At 41.0% G+C, this 23,128-nt stretch overlaps 1 protein-coding gene across 5 annotated transcripts in view; it reads left to right on the top strand.

The window, feature by feature from the left end:
- UBE2E2 (ubiquitin conjugating enzyme E2 E2) overlaps nucleotides 1-23,128 on the top strand; it is a 360,739-nt gene that overhangs the window by 319,568 nt on the left and 18,043 nt on the right. Inside the window, exon 8 of one of the 5 annotated variants that reach the window (XM_073803656.1) lies at nucleotides 18,465-18,764. The exons of the other annotated variants lie outside the window; for them this stretch is intronic. Within the exon in view, the coding sequence (XP_073659757.1) occupies nucleotides 18,465-18,562 (98 nt within the window). The 3' untranslated portion in view covers nucleotides 18,563-18,764. Of the gene's footprint in view, nucleotides 1-18,464; nucleotides 18,765-23,128 lie in introns of those variants that run through there. 5 annotated transcript variants of the gene reach the window in all.

The raw sequence follows: 23,128 nt of genomic DNA, 5'->3' as shown, positions 1-23,128 counted from the left end.
GGGATAAATCCCACTTGGTGGTGATGTATACTTCTTCTTATATATTGTTGCTAATATTTTGTTGAGGATTTTTGCATCAATGTTTATGAGAGATATTGGTCCGTAGTTTCCTTTTCTTTTAATGTCCTTGTCTGGTTTTAGTATTAGGGTAATGCTGGCCTCAGAATGAGTTGGGAAGTATTCCCTCTGCTTGTATTTTCTGGAAGAGATTGTAGAGAATCGTTACAATTTCTTCCTTAAATATTTGGTTAGAATTCATCAGTAAACCCGTATGGGCCTGGTGCTTTGTGTTTTGGAAGGTCATTAATTACTGGTTCAATTTCTTTAACAGGTATGGGCAGTAGGCAAGTCTTTATCTAACATAACCTTCACTTTGCTATCTTCCCTGAACAGCCAATGTGTCTAGGTTAAAAAGAACATTAGCTGCTTATTATTCTTTTGATAGATCATTGTCCAGAAATGCTGACCTCCAAAAGCTTTGTTGCTTTCATAGTTAAATATATCTCCTTTGTAGGTTTGGTTCTTTTAAAGATGGTAAAAACTAGACTTTACCATATTTGTTGATATATGGGATGAGATGCACTTAAAACGTGCCCATAAAGTTTCACCTTCATAACCTAACTTAAGAAAAGGGCCATTGGGGAAATTGCTCCCAGTGGTAAATATGAAAATACAGCCTGGGATTTATCATCTTCCTGTTTTTTTTCTGGCTTCCATTTCCTTACCTCTGACCCAGGGAATAGCTATGACCAGGGAAGAGCTGTGCTCTGGCGTTCCTAAAGCAGGAAGATGAATCCCAGGGTCGCAACTGCAATTCCGCTCTCTTTTTAACCATTATGGAGTTGTCCACTCATCCTTTGTAAGGATTCTGATTGGTGTGTCCCACGACAGCGTGTACAGTAAAAATCTCACCATTTCAGTATAATTAAGAAAAGGCCAGCCTGATTAGTTATTTTTTAATGCATTGTAGGACATTTTAAATGAGTGAAGACTGAATGCTTTTAAGCACATATAGGGAACATTAGTAAAATGTTTAGACTGGATGCCCTGTAGACCCTGCTTTACCAAGGAAAGGGGTGAAAGTGGGTTTTTCACATTCAGAAAAATACAGAAAATGGTTATAATGAACCCTAATATATCCCTCACCTAATGCAGATGCAAAACTTACTTTTATTTAGGGTTGAGGTATTATTACAGGTTAGCAAGTACTCTTTTAGACAGGCTAACTAGTCTCAGATAATATTGCTTTCCACCATCCATTTTCACGGCAACCCTTTTTAAAAGGGATGAAACAGTCAACTTCAGAACGGGTTGTTGCCTCACAGTTACTAATATTCGTTACTGAAGGGTGCAGTGTGTGTTGCTGTGGACAGTAGGCCACTGAGTGAAGTCGTTTTTTTAAGGAGAAATGACGATAGACTATTTAAGTAACACATGTTTGAAATCGTTACCATGTACTGTAGTGTTTTAATATGGAAACTTTAGAATTCTGAAACATAATAAAACACCTCTAATTGTCCAGAAATGCACTTGTGTGGACAAAACATTGGATGATTAACAGTTTGCCTTTTTAATTTGGATATTTGAGATCGTATTATCTGGGGAGAAATATCATAATTATGGGAATTTGAAGAGTTCATGTAGCCCTACCAGTGTCTGGCACCCTTAACAGATCAGCCGTCATCTTTACTTTTCCTTATTTTCTAACTCAGCCTTCCATTCAAAATTGGGCCTGGGAAGGGGCTGTCAGTAACGGCATGTGCAATAATTCTTATATTAAGAAGAAGATGCTTCTAAAATGTTGGACTAATTATTCCTACCCAACAGCAATAACTTCTTTCTCCTTTTCTTCTCTTTCTGTTTGTCCTTTAAGAGGTCCTGGAGCCTCATGCTCATTATGGGTGTTGAATTTCTGGTTGTGTCATGTTGGTGAAGAATCCTGTACTAAGCAGTACAGGACTTCCTTTAAACCACAGGCGTATGTCTTTCCACGACAGGTGTGTTCCTGGGAAAAAATTATAAATCAAAATATTTTTGGTGTATTTGAAGAACTTTTCTGCTGCAGAGTAGCCTATGGAGGAGCGAAATGAAGCACTTTTAAACTTGAGTAATGAACACCCCCATTTGTTTTTTCTTAAAAATGCAAGCGTTTTTTCCCCCTAATTCAGCACTGCCTTTCCTTTGAGGGCATTTCCCCAAATTAGTCATATTGTTTGTGATATTCAGGTGCCTAGGCCAGCTGACAGAAGCCTGCCAGCCGTGTGCCCAGTGGCACGCATGTAGGTAGGACCTTTTGGGAGGACTTCACATCAGTGAAGAGCTTCGTGGCCACACCTTACCCCGGCGACTGACTCTTTTGTGCAGACTGGCTCCTGTGATGGAAACGTGTTCATCCACAGTCTAATTCAAATACATAAGGGAAATTAGGATAAACGGAGACGTAGAGGACATGTCTTTACAGTATATTGAGCTTTGGATGCCAGCGTTAGGTTTTCATAAGAAAAACTCTAGAAAAGATCACTCAGCTACAGTGCATGAATAAATAACCCTGTTTCACTCGGGCAATGACACGTAAGAGTACCAGCCACCCCTGGTCCTCTGTAGAAGGGTGCATTTACCTGAGGAATGTGTGTGGTTTTTATCTAGGCAAGGGTCACATAGGGCTGGTGTATAGTAACTTCAACCTTATCCGGAATAGTTTTGAGCCTGCAGAGAACGCATGCTTTCAATGGAGTTACATTCCAAATACCGTGGAGAAGGAATTCCCTGGCAGTCTGCGGTTAGGATGCCGAGCTTCCGCCGCAGGGGGCCCGGGGTCAGTCCCTGATTGGGGCACTAAAATTCCTCAAGCCACGTGGCGTGGCCAAAAACAAAATAAAAACAAACCAACACAAATACTGTGGGTAGCTTAGAGTTGGGATTCATCACATCTGAGCTCAAAATAGCCTGTGTCTAGTTCGGTAAACGTTTTTAAGTGAAAGATTACTGTTTGTGGGAGGGTTTTGTTTGCTTGTTTGTTTAATTCTCTGGAAAAGTGATTTCAAGTTGCAGTTATTCTAACCAGGCAAAGAAGCCTTTGATTTACATGTGAGAGTTGCGTTTGGGGAGCTCATTTCTAGCCATGGGTATATTCATAGTGTTCATCGTGGAAGAGGGTATCTAAGGTGAAAAAGAAGGGGGTTATAGATGCATGTACTCCTTGATTATGTATCTGTAGTGGCTTTTTCTTTTTTCAAGTGGAAATATCTTTAGTGTATTTTCTTGTAAAAATAATGCATGCTTCTTAGTTTTTTCTTAAATCAAATGTCCTTTAAAGGTAAGTATTTAATTTTCCTTGGAGGCTCTTTGCTCTGCAAACTCCAGTTCAGTGGGACTCAGCAAAGTATATTTGTCAGTTACATTTGTCTCATTATAATATGGTGTAGGTTTAGACTCACTGACCTCAACTTTTTAGCCCTGGCTTTGACCCGCTTCTGCTTAGCATTCCCCGTGCATATTTTCTTATCCCTTAATTAATATAAATCTAGACATGGATTCGCTGTTGCTGCACATTTTGTTATAAAGTCATCTCTTGCTGTCCCTGCAATAATAGCCTGTAATTTATTGGTTTGGAAGTTGATCTCATTAAAAAGTTGCTGTATATATTAACTCGTGATGGAAATTCTCTTCGATCTACTTTTTAGAAAATGTCACTTGAGGGTTTTCCTTGTTAGAAATCAGCAGTGATCTATTTTTTCTTTAGAGAAACACAGAGGAAATGATGGGGTGGTCTGAATCAGTACTTACCCATTTCTACACTCTCCCCAAACTGAAGTCTTCCTCCACTAAAATCAATTAATGAATGTATTTCTTAGTGTCAGAATTTAGTAAATTGTCTGTTTTTGAGGTGTTTTTCTCCCCATAAATTGTCTTCAAATCTTTAACATCTGATGGTCTTTTGGGAATAGGGTAAAGCTGTTGAAATATCTGTTCTGTCCTTGTCAGTGAAAGGCTCTGAAAACACAAATAAGAAATTGAAAAGTGAAGCAGACCCTCGGTATAAATAAACGCCATCTCTACTCGCATGGAAATGTGTCTTTTACTCAGAACTCTTTAGCCAAAGAATGATTTAAAGACTATCTTTCCTTTACTTGAGTAATCTCTGAAGAGTCGAGGACATTTAGGCTAGATCTTAATTAACTTTTTCTTTATTTCTTAAATGAAGGTCATTTAAAGATAAAGATTACAGTGGTGGAAAAAGGGCTCATTAATTCTGCTGAATCTAGAGTAAAGCAAGATTTGTTTTAAATGATAGGGAAGGAATTATGCAAGACTTGTATATTTTAGGTCAAAGGTCTTTCCTATTCCCCTAGATAACCTCTCCCAGTGGCTTTTTGTTTTGTTTTGTTCTTTACGGTTTAGAACCAGTAATAAGTTTCTCACTCTTTAGAATGAGCCGCCTTTCCTTCTGTACTCCCGTCCTTTTTTTGCTTTGGTCATGAGGTAGCACAGCACTGATTTAATGCTTAGTCACCATCACTTCATTAACCCGTATAATGAATATGCGTACTAATTATACGTGCTGCTTTTCTGTACCTCTGTCCATGTTCTTTATTATGACTTACTCTGTTTCTGTTGTAATCATTTTATTGAGCATAAGTATTGATATTTTATTGCCAAGCATTTGACTCTCTTTGGGCAGAGTAAGGCATATATAAGAGATTAAAGTTCTGCTGTGGTAGGTTCACGGGGAACATTGAGATTAAAGTTCTGCTCTGGTAGGTTCCAAGGGGAACGACCCAGCACTCGCTGTTTGGCTTTATTGAGAGCTTCAGTCAGGAGAAACGTAACTGCATCAGGCTCTGCTAAGTGGTTTTGTTCCAACAACGAGAGGTATTTTTTTCTGTCTGTTGTCCAGCTGTCCTGTGGTCTCTGGGTCTCCACACACATAGAAAGGTACCCGCTCTTAATGCCAGGCAAGGATTTGCCCCAGGTGTCTTTTCTATCACTTAGAATATGTAGAAATGATGAGATGATTACGGAGCTGGGAATAGTCTGTGTAATTCTCTTAGATCTTCACTATATGCCACTCTTTTCGTTTTGGGCTGCACCTCGCAGCCTATGGGATCTTGGCTCCCTGACCAGGGATTAAACCCACGCCCCCTGCATTGGAAGGCGAAGTCTTAACCACTGGACCACCGGGGAAGTCCCTGAGTTATGGGGTGGTGGTGTTGTTTTTCTCTATATGCCACTTTTGAAACTCCAAGTGCTATTTCTTGGTTGGTTAATTTCTTTTGCAATTCAGACTTCTCTCCCCATTCAGTCCGTGTCTGTAATGTCGTGGTTTGTTAATACTTGTTGGTGGTCGATGGGACCATTCTAACATTTACTGTCAGAAACACCTGTACCTGGTTTATGAATGACATAGCATGGATTTTACCTACTGTAAATTTTATAAGCGGATACATGTTTAAAATGGGATAACAGCGTGAAACACCCTCCAGGATGTTGACTGTCCCCCCACCCCTGCCTCCCCCACTCGGAAGGACCCCCCAGCCCAGAGGCCATGGGCCCCTGATAGCTTTTCTCTCGGCCCAAGTCCCCGTGTGGCTGTCACATTCCCCGTTCAGGTGACCCTTCCGGGAGGACCACCTCTGAGCTCACTGACACCACCCTGGCACACCGGGGAGCCCCCTCTGTGATCACACCGGCTGTTAAAGAGTCTTTACGCACAGAGGACTTGTTGATGAAGCAGCTCTGTGAGCAGGCTGGAGGGAAGAGCGATGCTCTTGAGGGAGAGCCCTAGACTCCCTCCTCCTGCAAACAGAAGCAGCCAGTGTCCGGTGAGCCACACTCCCACAGCGGCCTGTTCATCACCGCCTTCGGAAGAGCGCCCCCTTCAGGGATCCTAGCAGAAAAAGCGGTCGAGGAAGAGAACGGACCACATCAGAGGTCGTCCAAAAAGTAGTGCAACCCAGATCACCTTTTGAAAGAGACAGATGCTGGAGCTTCACAAATGCTTTCTTCCTCACCTTTGACCCGCCCTCATTAGCCCAGGGGCTCTGCTGCACTTTACTTCCTGGGCTTCGTGATATAAAAACAGAGCACCTCTGCACAAACCCCGCCTGGGCCCCAGGCTCTGATTTGACTCCTCACTCAAGCGTGAAGGGCCCCCTATCCTCCGAAGCGATCACTGAGCTGGGTGCAGGGCGAAGTGAAGGGGACCAGCCACATACTTGTCTCTTGAGGACGGAGCTTTGTGGTGGGTGTCTCCTTGGTTATTCCTTCTCCTTTCTGCCTTTTCCTACTAGGCGGTCTCTTCTCTTTTATATGTATTTCCGGCCTCTTGGTTTTTCCGCTGATTCTTCTCTTTTTCTTTTCTTTTTTTATCCCTGTTGGTCACCTGCTGCCCTCCCTCTTTTTTTTTAATTGAAGTAGAGTACATTTGCAGTGTTAGTTTCAGGTGTACAGCATAATGATTCAATATTTTTATAAAGTATACTTCATTTGAAATTATTACACAATATTGGCTGTATTCCCCATGCCAGACAGTATATCCTTGTAGCTTGTCTATTTTATACATAGTCATTTGTATCTCTTAACCCCTTCCCTTTTCTTGCCCCTCCCCCATCCCTCTCCCCACTGGTAACCACTAGTTTGTTCTCCACATCTGTGAGGCTGTTTCTGTTCTATTATATTCGTTTGTTTTTTCTTTTTTAGATTCCCCATGTAAGTGAAAACATACAGTATTTGTCTTCCTCTGCCTGACTGACTTCACTAACTATATAGTGTTCTCTAGGTCCGTCCACGTTGCTGCAAATGGCAGAGTTTCACTCTTCTCTGTGGCTGAGTAAGGCTTCATCGTGTACATGTACCACACCTTCTTTATCCATTCATCTGTTGATGGACACTTAGGTTGCTTCCCTATCTTGGCTGTTGTGAATATGCTCTTATAAACATTGGGGTGCATGTATCTTTTTGAATTAGTGTTTTCATTTGCTTTGGATATATACCCAGGAGTGGAATTGTTGGGTCACATGGTAGTTCTGTTTTGAATTTTTTTAGAAACCTCCATACTGTTTTCAGTAGTGGCTGCACCCATTTACATTCCCCTAGGGTTCCCCTTTCTCCACGTCCTCGCCAACATTTGTTATTTGGTATCTTTCTGATGATGGACATTCTGATGGGTGCGAGTTGATATCTCATTGTGGTTTTGATTTGCATTTCCCTGATGATTAGTGATGTTGAGCATCTCTTCAGGTGCCTCTTAGCCATCTGTATGTCTTCTTTGGAAAAACGTCTACTCAGGTCTTCTGCCCATTTTTTAATCAGGTTGTTTGTTTTTTGATATTGAATTATATGAGCTCTTTACATATTTTTCATATTAACCCCTTATGAGATGTACCATTTGCAAATATCTTCTCCCATTCAGTAGGTTGTCTTTTCGCTTTGTTGATGGTTTCCTTCACTGTGCGAAAGCTTTTAAGTTTAATTAGGTCCCATTTGTTTATTTTTGCTTTTATTTCCCTTCTCTGAGGAGGCAGGTCCAAAAAGATCTTGCTTAGACTTATGTCAAAGAGTGCATTGCCTATGTTTTCTTCTAGGAGTTTTATGGTTTCCTGTCTTACATTTAGGCCTTTAATCCATTTTGAGCTTATTTTTGTATATGGTGTGAGAAAATGTGCTAGTTTCATTCTTTCCCATGTAGCTGTCCAGTTTTCCAAGCACCACTTATTGAAGAGACTGTCTTTTCCCCGCGCTGCTCCTCCCCTTAACTTTTTTAACCTTTCTTTCACCCAGCAAAATGTTAATTTAAAAAAAAGAAGAAATGAAATGAAAAAAGAAGGAAATCCAAGCTATCTTTTTGATTTATTTTTGTTTTGAAAGAGCTTTATTTATTAGTATCTCTATAACCAGATGACTTAGCTTGTAGTGTCTGTTGGCCTAGGGTAACCTTGGAATATTCCATGTCACTTCGTGTGCCAAGTGGTGACTCTTGTTCTTCTGGTATGCCAGGGCAGGAGTGGCCCGACAGCTCTCAAAAGGGCTATCGTGTCAAGTCTGAAACTGTGGCTGAACACTGTGAGTGGTGTCAGAGCGGGCGCCGTTCGCAGCCAGTACATACCTTCTTAATACCATGGCCTCTTTCTTCAGCTAACCAGCTTCTTTTTATAATCTAGTCTGGAAAATATATTAAATACAAAGTCCTACGCTCTGTAAGTACCACTGCCAAAGCCGTATCATGCACATAGCACAATGATCTCATTTTGATGTTCATAACATCTTTGTCCTGTGTGTGGATGGCATGTTTGAACACAATGAAGGTTATACTTTGCCACGTTAAAAAAAATATTAAGTCAAAGGCACCAGATTATACCGAGTTTTGAAGGTGTCAGGAAGACAAGAGTGTTGCCCACCTCTTTCTCTCACTAGATAAGTCGGTGTACTCATTTATGAATTGAAGACAGTGCTTCTGACCCTGACTGTCTTGCAGTGTTATTGTAAAGACACAAGGGGCTATGTATCTGTAAACACTTTGAAGACTGAGTATTGTTGTACAGAATGTATTGAACTGAAGGCCCATGTTAACTCTGCAAGGTGTGATGACCTTTGAGATGTCTAAAAAAACAATTTTGTTTTTTGAATAAAATCTTTAAATTGCTCCTTCATAGTTCTGTGAATTTGGAGTTTCACATGTGACAGAATTTACTTTCTAGAAGGAAAATAACAGGAGGAATGAATCATAAATCAAGCTTGACTTAATGATTTCAATTTGCTTTAGTCTCCCATCTTTATAATCCAGGTAATTTAAATATTCAGTGCTATCCTCTGTCATGTATTAAATGAAGTATAAATCTGCTTCTTTATTCCCAGCACCCATAATGCACAAACTGTATGTCCTCATGCAACCTCATCCAACCAAAAAACTCTCCAGGGAACTTTGTCTTATTTCAAGCCCAAGCCTTTATTAATCTTTACTGCCACCCCTCACGTTCCTTTGCTCTTACCTTGTATAAAATATAAGTCTCAGGTCTAAAGACAGCTTAAAACATATCAGAACATTATATAGGATGGCAAACTGCACAGAGAGAAAGTTCCAGAGATTGAAAAGGGATTTGAGTCTGCGCATGTATCAGAAGAAGCCACCTGGGACCAGCGAAAGAGCCTCCACAGAGCAGTAGACACAGTGATTCCTGGAGCTCACGCAAGACTCCCTGTGAATGGAAACACCTCGCAATAAACAGGAAGTCCCCAGAAGACATTGCCGTAATAGTAAGGGTAAATTAGCTTTGCAGCAAAGGCTACTCTGGACCTGCCCTAACAAAGTTGAAAAGCAAGCGTGAAAGGATCAAACTTTGCTTAAATAAATACATGCTAGAACAAAGTACAGCATTCTTTAAGGAAACAGAACAAATTCCACCACTCAACAGTGTAAAATTCACAGTGTTGTACATCCAAGAAAATAAGACTGGGCATTTTAAAAGCAGGAAAATGGAACCCATAACCAGCAGAAAAACTAATTCGTAGAACCAGACCCAGAAACGATAGAGGTGATGGAATTAAGTAGGCAAGGACGCTACAATGGCTATTATAAATAAATTCTGTGTGCTTAAGAAGGTAGGGGAAAATGCAAACATGATGAGGAGAAAAACAAAGTGTTAAAAAGATGCAAATGAAACTTCTAGAGATAAAAAAAAATACAGTATCTGACATAAGTACATTGGATGGGAGTAACAGCAGATTAGGTGCAATAGAAGAAAAGATCAGTGAAATTGAATGTAGTAATAGAAACTGTTCATAATAAAGCAAGAGAAATAAAAGCCTAAAAGAAATAAAATGAACAAAGCTAAAGTGAGCTGTGGGACAACAGGAAGCTATCTAACATACTTGTAATTGGAGTCCCAGAAAAGAGAGTCAGGAAAGAAAAAATTTTTGAAGAAACAATGGAACTTCCACTTCCAATAACAGGGACTGGATTTGCCCTCCCACCTAAAACGACCAAACAGATTTGACTGCATAAAATTTTTAAATTCTATATGGCAAAAACGCCACAAATTGTTGACAGATACCAATCTTGCAACATATACCATGGGCAGAGAGTAGTTACTGTCCCTCATATAGGAAGAACTACAAATCAACAAGTAAAACACCAATGACTGAGTAGGAAAAAATGGCCTAAGCAAGCAATTCATAGACCAACGAACTGTGACAAAGAAACGTTGGAAAAGATGTTCAGACTCTAGCAAATACTGACTAAAATGAGATTTCCCTCTTTAATCACTGGATTGACGAAAGTAAAAAGATTAATGACATTCTATATGGGGAGTGTATAAGGAAAGACACAATTATACATTGTTTGTAGGACTCTAGATTGGGACACCATTTTTCAAGGACAATTTGGAGGTACCTGTCAAAATGTAAAATGCACATAACCCCTGGCCAGCAGTCTCACTTTGGTGAAGCCACCCTGTATAAATAGTCACATGTGCTCATGGATGTACATACAAGGAATAGTCCACAGCATTGTTAGAGCACAGCATTTGCCATTATGAGCAAAATACTGGGAACGTTCTTAATGTGCATCCTTACAGTATGGTTAAATAGATGCTTAATGTAGTCATAAAAAAGGAAACTGCACAATATGATGTACTTCGATCTGTTTTTAAAAACTGACCTTACACACACACATAAACACCCTCAGACATATGTGTTTGACTATAAATGCATAGAAAAAGTGTGGAAATACACATACCAAACTGTTAAAAAGCAGATACTCTTGGGACTTCCCTGGTGGCGCAGTGGTTAAGAATCCGCCTGCCAAAGCAGGGAACACGGGTCCGGGTCCGATCCCTGGTCCGGGAATATCCCACATGCCACAGATCAGCTAAGCCCGTGCGCCACAACTACTGAGCCTGCGTGCCTAGAGCCCGTGCTGTGCAACAAGAGAAGCCACCGCAGTGAGAATCACGCGCATCACAACAAAGAGTAACCCCTGCTCGCCGCAACTAGAGAAAGCCCGTGTGCAGCAACGAAGACCCAACGCAGCCAAAAATAAAACTAAATAAATTTTTTATTTAAAAAAAGCAGATAGTCTTTGGGGAGTTAGAATTTGACAGTGTAAGGTAGGAGAGAAGGATTTTCATGATTTACTATTACATTTGTTTTACGGTTTGAATTTTTAAGTAAATAATTTAAATTTTTATATAACTAAAATTTTAAAATAAGTGTTGGTAAATTAAAATGAGAAAAGCTGAAGTTAAATTTTAGTTGATAATGGTTAAAATAGTATATTTTATATTATGTGACTTTACCACAATAAAAAATTTTTTTTTTAATTTTTAGTTGATAGAAAGGCAACCTTTTAAGTTAGTTTATGAAGCATTATTGTAGTTTTTAATTAATATTTTCAAATTTATTCAGCTCTTTTCTTCTTCATATGTAAGTGCTTAAGAATTGACTAGCATGGCTTTTGCTTAATTAGAACCCAAATATTACCTGTTAAACTGGTCAGAAATTTATGTTGGCTGCAGTAGAAATGTGCAAATATTCAGACTTGCAGTAAGTTGTGGTTACTTTGTAAACATTCCCGGTACCCTTTATAATTTTAAAGCATCAGACTCTTTCCATTCACTCCAGTCACTGATGATTCATTCCTAAAATTATGAAGTTTCCCTCTTTGTCTTGAGGAATTAACTTCTTTTTTATAAATAATTAGTAATGTGTATATTTACTGTTCACTTGTACTATGTTCAATTTACAGAGAATTAGAAACTCATTAGGAAATAAACATAATAACACCTTTCAGAATTACAGGGGAATTCATTTCCACTTGCTTCAAGGGGTTTTGGTAATGAAGTGTCACCTCAGCTCCTCTTGGCCGTCAGCAAGGTGACTCCTCGGGACGGCCCCTTGGGAACAGGAAGCATAGGCACAGGCGTCACCCTCCATCTGCTGGGCATTGGGAAGAAATGTACCTCCTGTTCCTGTTGTGGTCTTCCTAATAGAGGATTAGAATGCTTTAGCAGAACTTTTCATTTTTACTTCCAAAATGTATGTTACGTAGTTATTTTAATATAGCACCCAGTGACATACATTGCCATCGTAGTAATCAACTACAAGATAGGATGGAAAATTTTTTTCACACCAAGAAGGAAATCCATAAATGGCTATGAGGTTTTCTTCTTAAATGTTCTCTCATCTAACATTCTTTACATAGTTATAGAGGCGGTAGGTGTCATGCAGTTTAAGTCCCCAAATAAGTGACGGTATTATGATCCTTATGCTCTCATCTCTCCCCCTGAAAATCTGTTTACAGCGTAGATTTTCTATCTGTGGCCCAAGAGATAAAATTAAGGTCTGACTTCATGCCTTAATTACGCATGACCAGTTGGGCTTTCACCAGCCACTGTTTGATTGATTTCACTCCTGGTGAAAATAAATGTTTTTATGGCAGGAAGAAACTTAGACCAGGGTCTCAGTAAATCCTGCTTAGTACCAAGGTGTGAAGGCTGCACGTAGTACAGTGTCTGAACCGAAGGTGATCCTTAGGCATCTCCCAGGGACATCACTGGGCTCAAGGGGAAAAAGAAATGTCCTCCAGATTGTCCCTGGGAGGCCCAGAAATATTGCCTGTCAAGAATCACCATCCAACAACGATTTGAATGTACTTAATGCCACTGAATTGCACACTTGAAAATGGCTTAAAATGGTCAATTTTATGTTACGTGTATTCTACCACAATAAGAACACTTTTTCAAAGAATCACCATCCACTTTCTAAAAGCAGCTCCGTAGAGACACCAAACAGCTTACGCTAATGGCTAACCTGTCGAGTGACAGTCGGACCCAGGTTGGGAAAGACAGGAGAGGGATGTTGAGAAGCCCTTTCTGCCGCTGCAGCTGGAACGGAATCAACCCTGCAGCATGAACACCAGGCGGCAGTGAGGGGACTAGTGGCCGTTGACTTCTCCCCTTCTTTTGCTGGGTTTGGTGATGCGAATGGTGGTGAAAATGGTAATAACACAGCAGCAGCAGCTGGCCGATTTTGAACCTACTGAGTCCTGAGCACTGTATTTGGTGCTTCTCATTTTGTTTAATATATTTTTATACAATTTTTAAAGGTTACTTTCCATTTACAGTTATTACAAAATATTGGCTATGTCTCCCATGTTGTACAATACATCCTTGAGCTTATCTTACACCCAGTAGTCTGTACCTCCCCCTCCCCTATGTTGCCCCTCCCCCCTCCCCACTGGTAACCACTAGTTTGTTCTCTATATCTGTGAGTCTGCTTCTTTTTTATTGATACAACTAGTTGTAATTTTTTGATTCCACATATAAGTGATATCATACAGTATTTGTCTTTCTCTGTCTCACTTATTTCACTAAGCATAATACCCTCCAAGTCCATCCACGTTGCTACAAATGGCAAAATTTCGCTGGTTTTTTTTTATGGCTGAGGAGTATTCCAGTGTGTGTGTGTGTGTGTGTGTGTGTGTGTGTATATATATATATACACATCACATCTTCTTTACCCATTCATCTGTCAGGGGACAATAGAACATTCTCTAACACCATATTCAAAAATAAACTCAAAATTGATTAAAGACCTAAATGTAAGACTGGATACTATAAAACTCGTAGAGGGAAACATAGGCAGAACACTCTTTTTTTTTTTTTTTGCGGTACGCGGGCCTCTCACTGCTATGGCCTCTCCCATTGCGGAGCACAGGCTCCAGATGCGCAGGCTCAGCGGCCATGGCTCACGGGCCCAGCCACTCCGCGGCATGTAGGATCTTCCCGGACGGGGCACGAACCCATGTCCCCTGCATTGGCAGGTGGACTCTCAACCACTGCGCCACCAGGGAAGCCCTGCAGAACACTCTTTGACATATATTGTGGCAATATTTTTTTGGATCTGTCCTCTAAAGTAAAAAAAAATAAAAGCAAAAATAAACAAATGGGACCTAATTAAACTTAAAAGCTTTTGCACAGCAAAGGAACTATTGACAAAACAAAAAGGCAACCTACTGAAGGGGAGAAAATATTTGCAAATGGTATGAGCAATAAGGTATTAATATCCAACATATATAAACAGCTCATACAGCTCAACATCAAAAAAACAAATAACCCAACTAAAAAATGGGCAGAGCTTGAATAGACATGTTTTCCAAAGAGGAAATGCAGATGGTCAACAGGCACATGAAAAGGTGCTCAACATCACTAATCATCAGGGAAATGCAAATCAAAGCACAACAAATGTTGGCGAGGGTGTGGAGAAAAGGGAACCTTCATACACTGTCGCTGAGAATGTAAATGGGTGCAGCCACTATCGAAAACAGCATGGAGGTTTCTCAAAAAACTACAAATACAGCTACCGTAAGATCCAGCAGTTCCACTCCTGGGTATGTACCTGAGAAAAACAAAACCACTAATCTGGGGCTTCCCAAGGCCAGAGCAGGAAGGAGGGAGTAGTTAAAATACTTAGGTTAAAGTCCCTGCTCTTGAGGACATTCAAGTACCAGAGTCTGACAGTGAGTGAGAATCATCACTGAAATCCAGAAGTTGGGAGCAGCAGGGGTGTTCACCATGAGGCCCACAGTGACCAAGGATGGAAGGCCCCTGCCGCAGGATGCCTGCTCTGCCAGGATGTCCTGCAGGTGGAAGCCACTCCCCGCCAACACAGCCCTGTGGCTGGAATACAAGGTGCTCCTTTTAGGGAGCCCAGAATGCCTTTATCAGCATTTCTACAGTGTCCACCCCTTAGGCTGGGAAGGAGACTCACAGCACAGCTGATTCAGCGGGTGGAGACGTGGGGGGCGGGGTATGAGGGAGCAGTGACTCAGCTCGTTCTCAGTCATCAGCCTCCCTGAGCAGAGTGGGTCCTTGACACCCAAACACATGAGACCCGAGAGGTGGACTTCCGCAGTTCATTCCCCGCCCCTCCATCTGCCCCAGACAAAGGGGCCTTGTCTCCTTGAGGCCCCCAGTTCAGAGGACCCTAGTGACCTATACAGAGAAAGCATGAGGAGGAAGAAGAGAGCTCTGTGTGGGCAAGATCCCAGGCGCTGGGTTAAGACCAGTCACCCTCACACGCGACCTTGTTATTAACTGATTCATTCATCACAAGAGCCCACTGCAGCAAACTCACATGCGTGTTATAAAAGGAGCACATCACACTCAGAATCTCCAGGAACACGATTTTCATGGCGGGCTCAGGATTGGCCAGCTCGGAGTGAGGCAGAGGAAGCTACCTTTGTATCGATAGTTCTGAAGTACGTCGGCACCGTTATACAACAGGAGTGATATATAAATGCTCCCCGCATATGTTCCGTGCAGGGTCCATTCTTTCCTCAGCAGAACATCTGCCAGTTTTGACATCTGTTGAGTCCAGGGTTCCAGTGTCTTTTCCAAGGTCCCTCCAGCTACAGGACACCTTGCTCTTGGCATTGTACCAACTCTGCAAGGCTCTCTGAACAAATGTCCAGGGCTTAGCAGTCTTTTCAAATTATTCTTCATCTACCCCAATCTTTTAACAGTATTCCTCGACATACTCCCCTTCATACAAACTATTCTCACAGATTTCTGAATGTAAAATAATGTTCCTGTTCACTTTTAGTCATTTAAAATTAGCCTATTAATAGCCTTTGCAATTATTATTAATTACTGTAATTTTAGAGAATCCTCAGTCACTTGAGTCAACAGATATTTATTTTTAGTGTCAAAAGTTGGGAAGCACTGAACTAGGCACTGCAGGGGGTTCTACAGGGGCTACAATCACAATGGCAGCAATATTCTTCCAGCCACTTAGAATATAAGGGAGGGTGGGTCAGAAATTCGGGAAGTACAGAAATAGCGTGCTTCCTCGTTGGACTTGGAGAGGGTACGATTGAAGAGGATGAGGCACCTGGGGGAGGGTTATCCAGAGGGCATAGGACGAGGAAAAGAGGGGATGCGGATGTGAGGACGACAGACCAGGGGGCTCGTGTGCCAGGAAAAGATGCTGGAGATGGGAAACATGGCTGCTGTCACCGGCCCCCTGGCACAGGAGCAATAGCCTCTAAGAGTGTGCTGTGGATGGAGCTATGTCCTCCCCAAAGCTCACATGTAGGAGCCCTAACCCCTAATATGACTGTTAGAGATGGGGCCTATAAGGAGGCAATTAAGGCTAAGTGAGGTCATAAGGGTGGAGCCCTAATCCAATTGGATTAGCGTCCTTATAAGAAGAGAACTCGGAGAGCTCGATCTTTCTCTCACTGCCCTGTGAGGACGTGGGGAGAAGGTGGCTGTCCACAAGCCAGGAGGAGAACCCTCGCTAGAAACTGGATTGGACGTCTAGCCTCCAGGACTGTGAGAAGTAAATTTCTATCGTGTAAGCCACCCTGTCTGTGGTACTTTGTTATGACAGCTCGAGCTGACTAGTACAGGGCGTAATCAAAGCTCCCGTCAGAACGTTGGTAAAAATAATCTGCAGCGTTTACCAGTTCCCAGGGGACTGTGGATGTCGACGAGACCGAGATTCCCTCAATTTACGGGGGACGCAACAGCGTCTACTGGCCTCGAAGAAGGATCTGGTGTTTGTTTTCTTTCAAATTTTAGCATAAGGGCAGGAATCAATCTTCTGCCTCCTGTTCTTTCTTACTCCTAACAGGATATCCAGCATTAGGAAAGGGTCATGGCAAACATCTGTTTAACTGAGTTAAGATGTCACTATTATCGAGCACAAGGTCAAGACGGTCTAAACAAGGAAGGTCACCCAGGAGAGGTTTGGGGTTTGGACACTTCTGCATTTCCAAGAACTCGGTGGTCAGGAAACAGCACGTGCCTCCATGTGGACGTTTCCAGTCTGCAGCTAAGTGTCTGCACAGCCAGGAGCTTGGGTTCTCTACCTTATGAATAGAGTCTGGATCACTATTTCTTCTTTACAATAACTTCTTTACAAATTGTACTTTTGCACTTTTGAGAATATCAGGTTCTGTGCCATCTCCATTAGCTGGCTTCACCTCTCCATCCATTTTCACCACATGAATGCGAGCACAGTCTGACATGCTCTCCAGCCATCATCCAAGGCCTTGAACGAGCAGCTATGGCCATCAATCATCCAGAAAAACACTGACCTCTAGTTGACTAAAATTCTAGAAGTCCGCTTTCCTCCGTTTCCTGCTACTTCCAGCCAGTCTTTTAACTACCAACACATTTAATGGTTCCAGAAGAGTCAGTCATCTTACAGCAAAATGAATTTTCCAAAATGTATTAATGGTATTTTCCACTAATATAAAATTTTAATTTTTTTAATATAAAGAAAAAAGTTATTTATTTTCTGAATTTTAATAGACATCTTCTTGTTGATTCATAACCACCTTGCTTATATCTACCCTAGGGTCTTACAGATCAAAGTCGAAGATGATTTCAGGGGAAGAAAATGTTCTCTTTTGTTTCAATCATAAAGTTAGCATGTGGACGAATATGACACATTCAGTAAATAACTTGACATGTTTCCACTGTTAACATAGCTCACAATGCACTCTGTATTTCCTCTTTGTGGAATGATAGAAGCCTTTGGTCACATTTTAGTAAAATAAAATGCTAGGTCAGGAAGCAATGATATTCATTCTGGTCCTTGCTCTCCTCTTAGGGATGCTGGATGGAAAAGAAAGGGAATAAATGGTGCCTGATAGTTGAAGAAAAAGAAGAAGCAATGCTATTATAAACTTTGTATTTATAACCCTTTTAGAAAAAAAAGGATAACTGCACAGAATCACAACTTGGGGGCATGGAGTGAAGCAGTTTCCCATAACAGATCAGTGTCTAAGTGTTTTCAGTTTCTTGGCAAAATACTTCAGTATGCTGGTAGTCATAACCACGGGGCCTTTGTTTTGGTCAATGATTTTAATCTCCCATTTACATGTATAAACTGACATAGCTCTTAAAGTGGATCAGACATTCACCATTCAAAATTCAACATTCATTTCTCAAGGAAATGGTTTGGTTTTCTAAATGCCTCTGTCCTTTTTTTTAATTCCAGTCATTGACACTAGTTCTTTGGATTCTTTTGGACATGAGAAGGCTTTCTCAAAGCTGTACCAGACAAGACAAGGCTACCTCAAAAGTAAACATGGAAAGAAAGCAGATTAGAATTGTTGATATTGAGTCAGTGTTAAAAACCAGCTGATCCTAGATATAAGATGAAGCCAGTATTACGTACTTGCACTGTTTATATGAAGTTAAAGATTTACCCTTAAAATATGTAATGCACACGCATCGTTGAGAATTTTATCCTTTATGCCCCTCAGACGCCTTAACCATGTATATCTCAGGAATCCAGCATTTTTTCCTCTGTACCATCAAAATTTATACCTTAAATTAACTCATAAGAATCCTACACAGTTTTAAGACAAATACTACCATTCTGTGATTCTGAAATAGCACAAACAGAATTGGTATGTCCTGTAAAACTGTTCCTTTCTCTACCTATCGGTTATGCAGTCCCTACGATGGATGAGATTCAACTTCCTAATCATTCACTCAACTATCCAAAGATAGAGAGCATAGCAAGCCTCACCCATAACTGTTTCCAGAGGTAAGTTCTCGGTTCTTTATCAGCAAGTTACTCTGTCCCTGTATTTCTCTACCCTCTTGTCCACAAATGAGGCTTAAGCAGTCTTCCTTGGAGTTTACAGGGATCTGACAAATTCCATTAGAAAGTCAATCTAGCTTTTTGTTTCTCTTGACACCAACATAGTAGGTCAGCCTGTGTCTGAAAGGAGCCTGTCAAAATGGCAGTCTTACTGCATTTCTCATTGTTAGTCTCGGGGTGATACCCCTTGAAGGTCATATTATAGATGGTCCTATCAAAGGCATGTCAACAATAGTGACCGGCCAAGAGCTGGTTCCGCCTAATGAGATATGTCCTCCAAAGCCACTAACAGCTTGATGCCCTAACAAAACCTGGTTGCCTAAATACTCCACCGTGACTTCAGGCTAATCTCAAAACAAACCATGTCTGATCTGCACACTGATTCTCAGACCTCAAAAACACATTGCCTAATAGCTTTTATTCTCTAAGTCTAGGATGACAGCCCAGATAAATGCAAGTATGCAAACAGTATTTCGCTTTATTATTACCACTCCTCTGCCTCACACTTTTATACCCCTAAGCAGACACACACACAGGCGTATCTATAAATGTATACATACATGTTTTCAGTTTGATGCCTGAGTCTCAGACTTATTTAAAACCGAGTCTGGTAAATGAGTCCAGACTGTGAGGTTTGGACCATTCTCAAATCAGTCTCCCAGAAAAGGCGGTTCAGGGCACCAGCTCATCAGCAGGCTTTCCCTAAGGTGGACTCACTTGTGTTTAGTTTATAGATTGTCATCCTTAATCTAACTTGTAGGAGAGTGTAGGTGGATAAAGGGATGGCATGTACCAACTTTCGGAATATGCCATCGTTTCCTCGCATCCATCAGCTGGATATTGCCCGTCCAGGATGGGCGTATTCTTTTGCCTGTTTCAGCACTTCTGGTCACTAAAATCTGCTCATCTACATGATATTTATTGACCAGTTCAAGCGCTGATGCCAAACTTGTATAGACACCTTCATTCCCATGATAAGTTAAAGTACCGCTTCCTGAGAAATTCTAACGCGATCAGTCAAATAAACCAGAAATCGGAAGTCTCAACACAAGCGTAACGTGATGACTTGCTACAGGTATGGGCTGAACCTCTTACAGCTTCACAGACTTTAGTTCTGACAGAGCAAAAATAACCAGCTAATGAAATTAAGCACTAAAGTTTCATTATCTTGTCCCTAGAGATACAATTATTCATTTTTAGTTTGGTTTATAACCTGATTATTATAGATTGAGGGTTGGCTTGTTAGTACAACCCTGCACCTTCTAAGGAATCCAAGTGCGTTTCATTAAGCATTTAACATCACTCCCAGGGCAGGCGGTCCCAAAGAGCCACTGGTCATGGAAGGCAGGAAACATCTGTTCTTCTGCCCTGTAATCAGCCTTAACCGTGACCTGCCACCCCACACTAGATTACCTGGGGGCCGTTCTGTGTCAGATATCATGTACTAGAGACTTGAACTTAGTGCAAATGAGAATTAGATTTAAATTACTGAGCTAACTTTCATTTCCGATTTTAAACAAAATTGAAATAAGAGATAGTCATGTTTAACCAATACCAGCAGCCCCGTCTGTCCTGCCATGAAGAGTTTATACATCCCTCCCTTTTTTTTTTTTTTTTGGTACAATGTCGAATTAGGGACACAAACATCTACTTGTCACTCCAGTGAGAATTTTAAAGCCTGTTAAAATATTTCACATGAGTTGACACCAAAGTGGTTTGGTGCCACGTACCTTAGAAATAACCTCTCATTCAGTTAAATGCCGATGATGTTTAATTCTTTTGTTATCTTTCAGGGAATAGTTCTCCAGGATTATTTTGATTTGTTACTGATTTTTATGATTATCCTAGACTGAGTAATTTAAATATGTAAAGCCCTATAGGTACCTGCTGGACCTAATTTGCAAGGGAGAATACAGTCATTGTTCACGCAGGTAGTGGTTGTGTTCTCACTCCCGTCCCCTCCCCTCCCCACCCCATACCTCTTAATACGGAGCTGGATGTCTCTCCTGGTGTGCCGAGCACTTCATATTATTTTCTCTAATGATTTTCTCTTTGAAGCTCTTAACTTTCTGTTTTATCTGGAAGAACTAAAAAAATTTTTTTGAAGAATTCAGTACATTTCAAATTGATAATTTAGGGATATAAGCAAGAATCCTCACTAGATATATTCTATGAGGGAAATGTTGGTCCGTAGATAAAATTAAAAGGAACATCCATTCTATTAATTTTATTGGCCACAAATAGTCATTGAGGTGTATTTCCCAGAGGGCTGTGTATTTTGTTTGGTTTTTCTAAACCTAAGTAAGACAACATGGTATATGTTAATGCCCAAAATTTGCTTACTGGCCTCTGACTTAATGGGTCTAGAGAGTTGATTGAACTTTTTTAAAAATGTATATATTTTTATAATCATTCTTAAAAACAATCACAGTGTGTGTATATAAAGAATAGTTTTTTAAGCAAGGAAAACATTACAGGTACAAAGGGTACCTAATTTTCAAGTGAAAATGTAATTGTTCATGCAGATGTGGGTACATTCTCATCTCGGGGCAGTGGGTCTGTTCATTGCCTTCCCCCTCCCCTCCCCCCAAAAAAACAGCTCTAGACATATAATCACTATGCAAATCTAGTCAGCATATTTACACTGGAAACAAATGTATCCAATTCTAGAAAAATAGGTGGAGCTGTTTGAAGCATTCATTAAATCTTTCAGGGCAAGGGGGTAAATTAAACTTTATAAAGCTGCTGTAAAAATAACTATTTTAGAAATTAAATACAGTTGTATCATTTACTGCTTGTTACTAGATTCCATTTTAACACCAAAATTTAGCTTCCAAACAAATACTCCAAACGAGGCACAGCATCTGAGAACCTATGACGGTGTCCCCAACACGAGCATCTAAAAATTAGGGCCTCGGCGTGGCCCATTTCATGCCGCATCAAGAGTGGCCTTTCTATTTCCAAAAAGAATCCCACGGTTTAAGCAGTTGTGAATAAATATGGTGGTGGGTTAAAGCCCCTGGGGATGATGGGGGGGTGGTCCTGTCAGCATCCTCCACAGGGTAGAAAGCATCGTCTCTTCCACCCATTAAAGGTCTGCAGAATCAGAGCCAAGAAGCCAGCTTTCTGCAACCAGTTTCCTCACTTTTCATGATGTATCTTGGAGAAAGAATTAAAGTAGTATCATGAGCGTTACAGTGCCATTTGCAAAGCTAAGGCATCAATGCGGGTCAAATTTTCACGAAAAATGATGCACTCATCCAGCTACGTGAGGAGTAATCGTGAACACCAGGCTTATGAGAAGGGGAGGGCAAAGACACGGTTGTGTGTCACACCCTGCGCTGTGTCCCTTCAGAGGCAGAGTCGGGGTGGCTTTCAGCTCTGTGATTTGAAGAACCCCAAACCCCTCCGAGTCAAAAGACAGAGCTAAATTATAAACCTAGTCCTTTGTTCCAACCGTTTTGTGTTAGTTTCATTTCTTTGTGCTAAACAGGGTCTCCGGAGTTCTCTTTGAAAATGTACACGCCCCTGGGAAAGATGACCCATTCGGGGACAGTCACACTGAGGTCAGATATATGGTCATCTCCTCTCAGAGAGAAAGATCTGGGAGTGTCAGGAAGGGGAAATAAATATGCCAGGGAGTGAGCCAAACGGAGAGTGAGCCAAACGGAGAGGGAGGCAACCAAATACAAGCTGGATTTCCCCTGTTTCACCAAGGGGTCCTGCAGTCGCTTAGAGAGAGGCTCGATTCTGTGCGGGTTTTTCACTTTTTTTTTTTTATGAAGTATGGTTGCTTTACAATGTTGTGTTAATTTCAGATGTACAGCAAAGTGACTCGGTTTTATATATATATATATAAACACATTCTTTTTCATATTCTTTTCCATTATGGTTTATCACAGAGTACTGAATATAGTTCCCCGTGCTATACAGTGGGGCCTTGTTGTTTATCCATTCTCTATATAATAGTTTGCATCTGTTAATCCCAAACTCCCACTCCAGCCCTCCCCCACACCCCTCCCCCTTGGCAACCACCAGTCCATTCTCTATGTCCATGATTCTGTTTCTGTTTCATAGATAGGTTCATTTGTGTCATATTTTAGATTCCACATATAAGTGATATTACAGGCTGTTTGTCTTTCTCTTTCTGACTTACTTCACTTAGTATGATAATCTCTAGTTGCCTCCATGTTGCTGCATGTGGCATTATTTCATTCTTTTTTATGGCTGAGTAATATTCCATGTATATATGCACCACATCTTCTTTATCCATTCCTCTGTCGATGGACATTTAGGTTGTTTCCATGTCTTGGCTATTGTGAACAGTGCTGCTGTGAACATAGGGGTGCATGTATCTTTTTGGATTAGAGTTTTGTCTGGATATATGCCCAGGAGTGGATCATATGGTAGTTCTATTTTTAGCTGTCTGAGGAACCTCCACACTGCTCTCCACAGTGGCTGCACCAGTTTACATTCCCACCAACGGTGTAGGAGGCTTCCCTTTTCTCCACAT

This window comes from Tursiops truncatus, chromosome 4, assembly GCF_011762595.2.
Source record: "Tursiops truncatus isolate mTurTru1 chromosome 4, mTurTru1.mat.Y, whole genome shotgun sequence".
Lineage (NCBI taxonomy): Eukaryota > Metazoa > Chordata > Mammalia > Artiodactyla > Delphinidae > Tursiops > Tursiops truncatus.
This window is presented reverse-complemented; position numbering and strand designations above follow the sequence as displayed.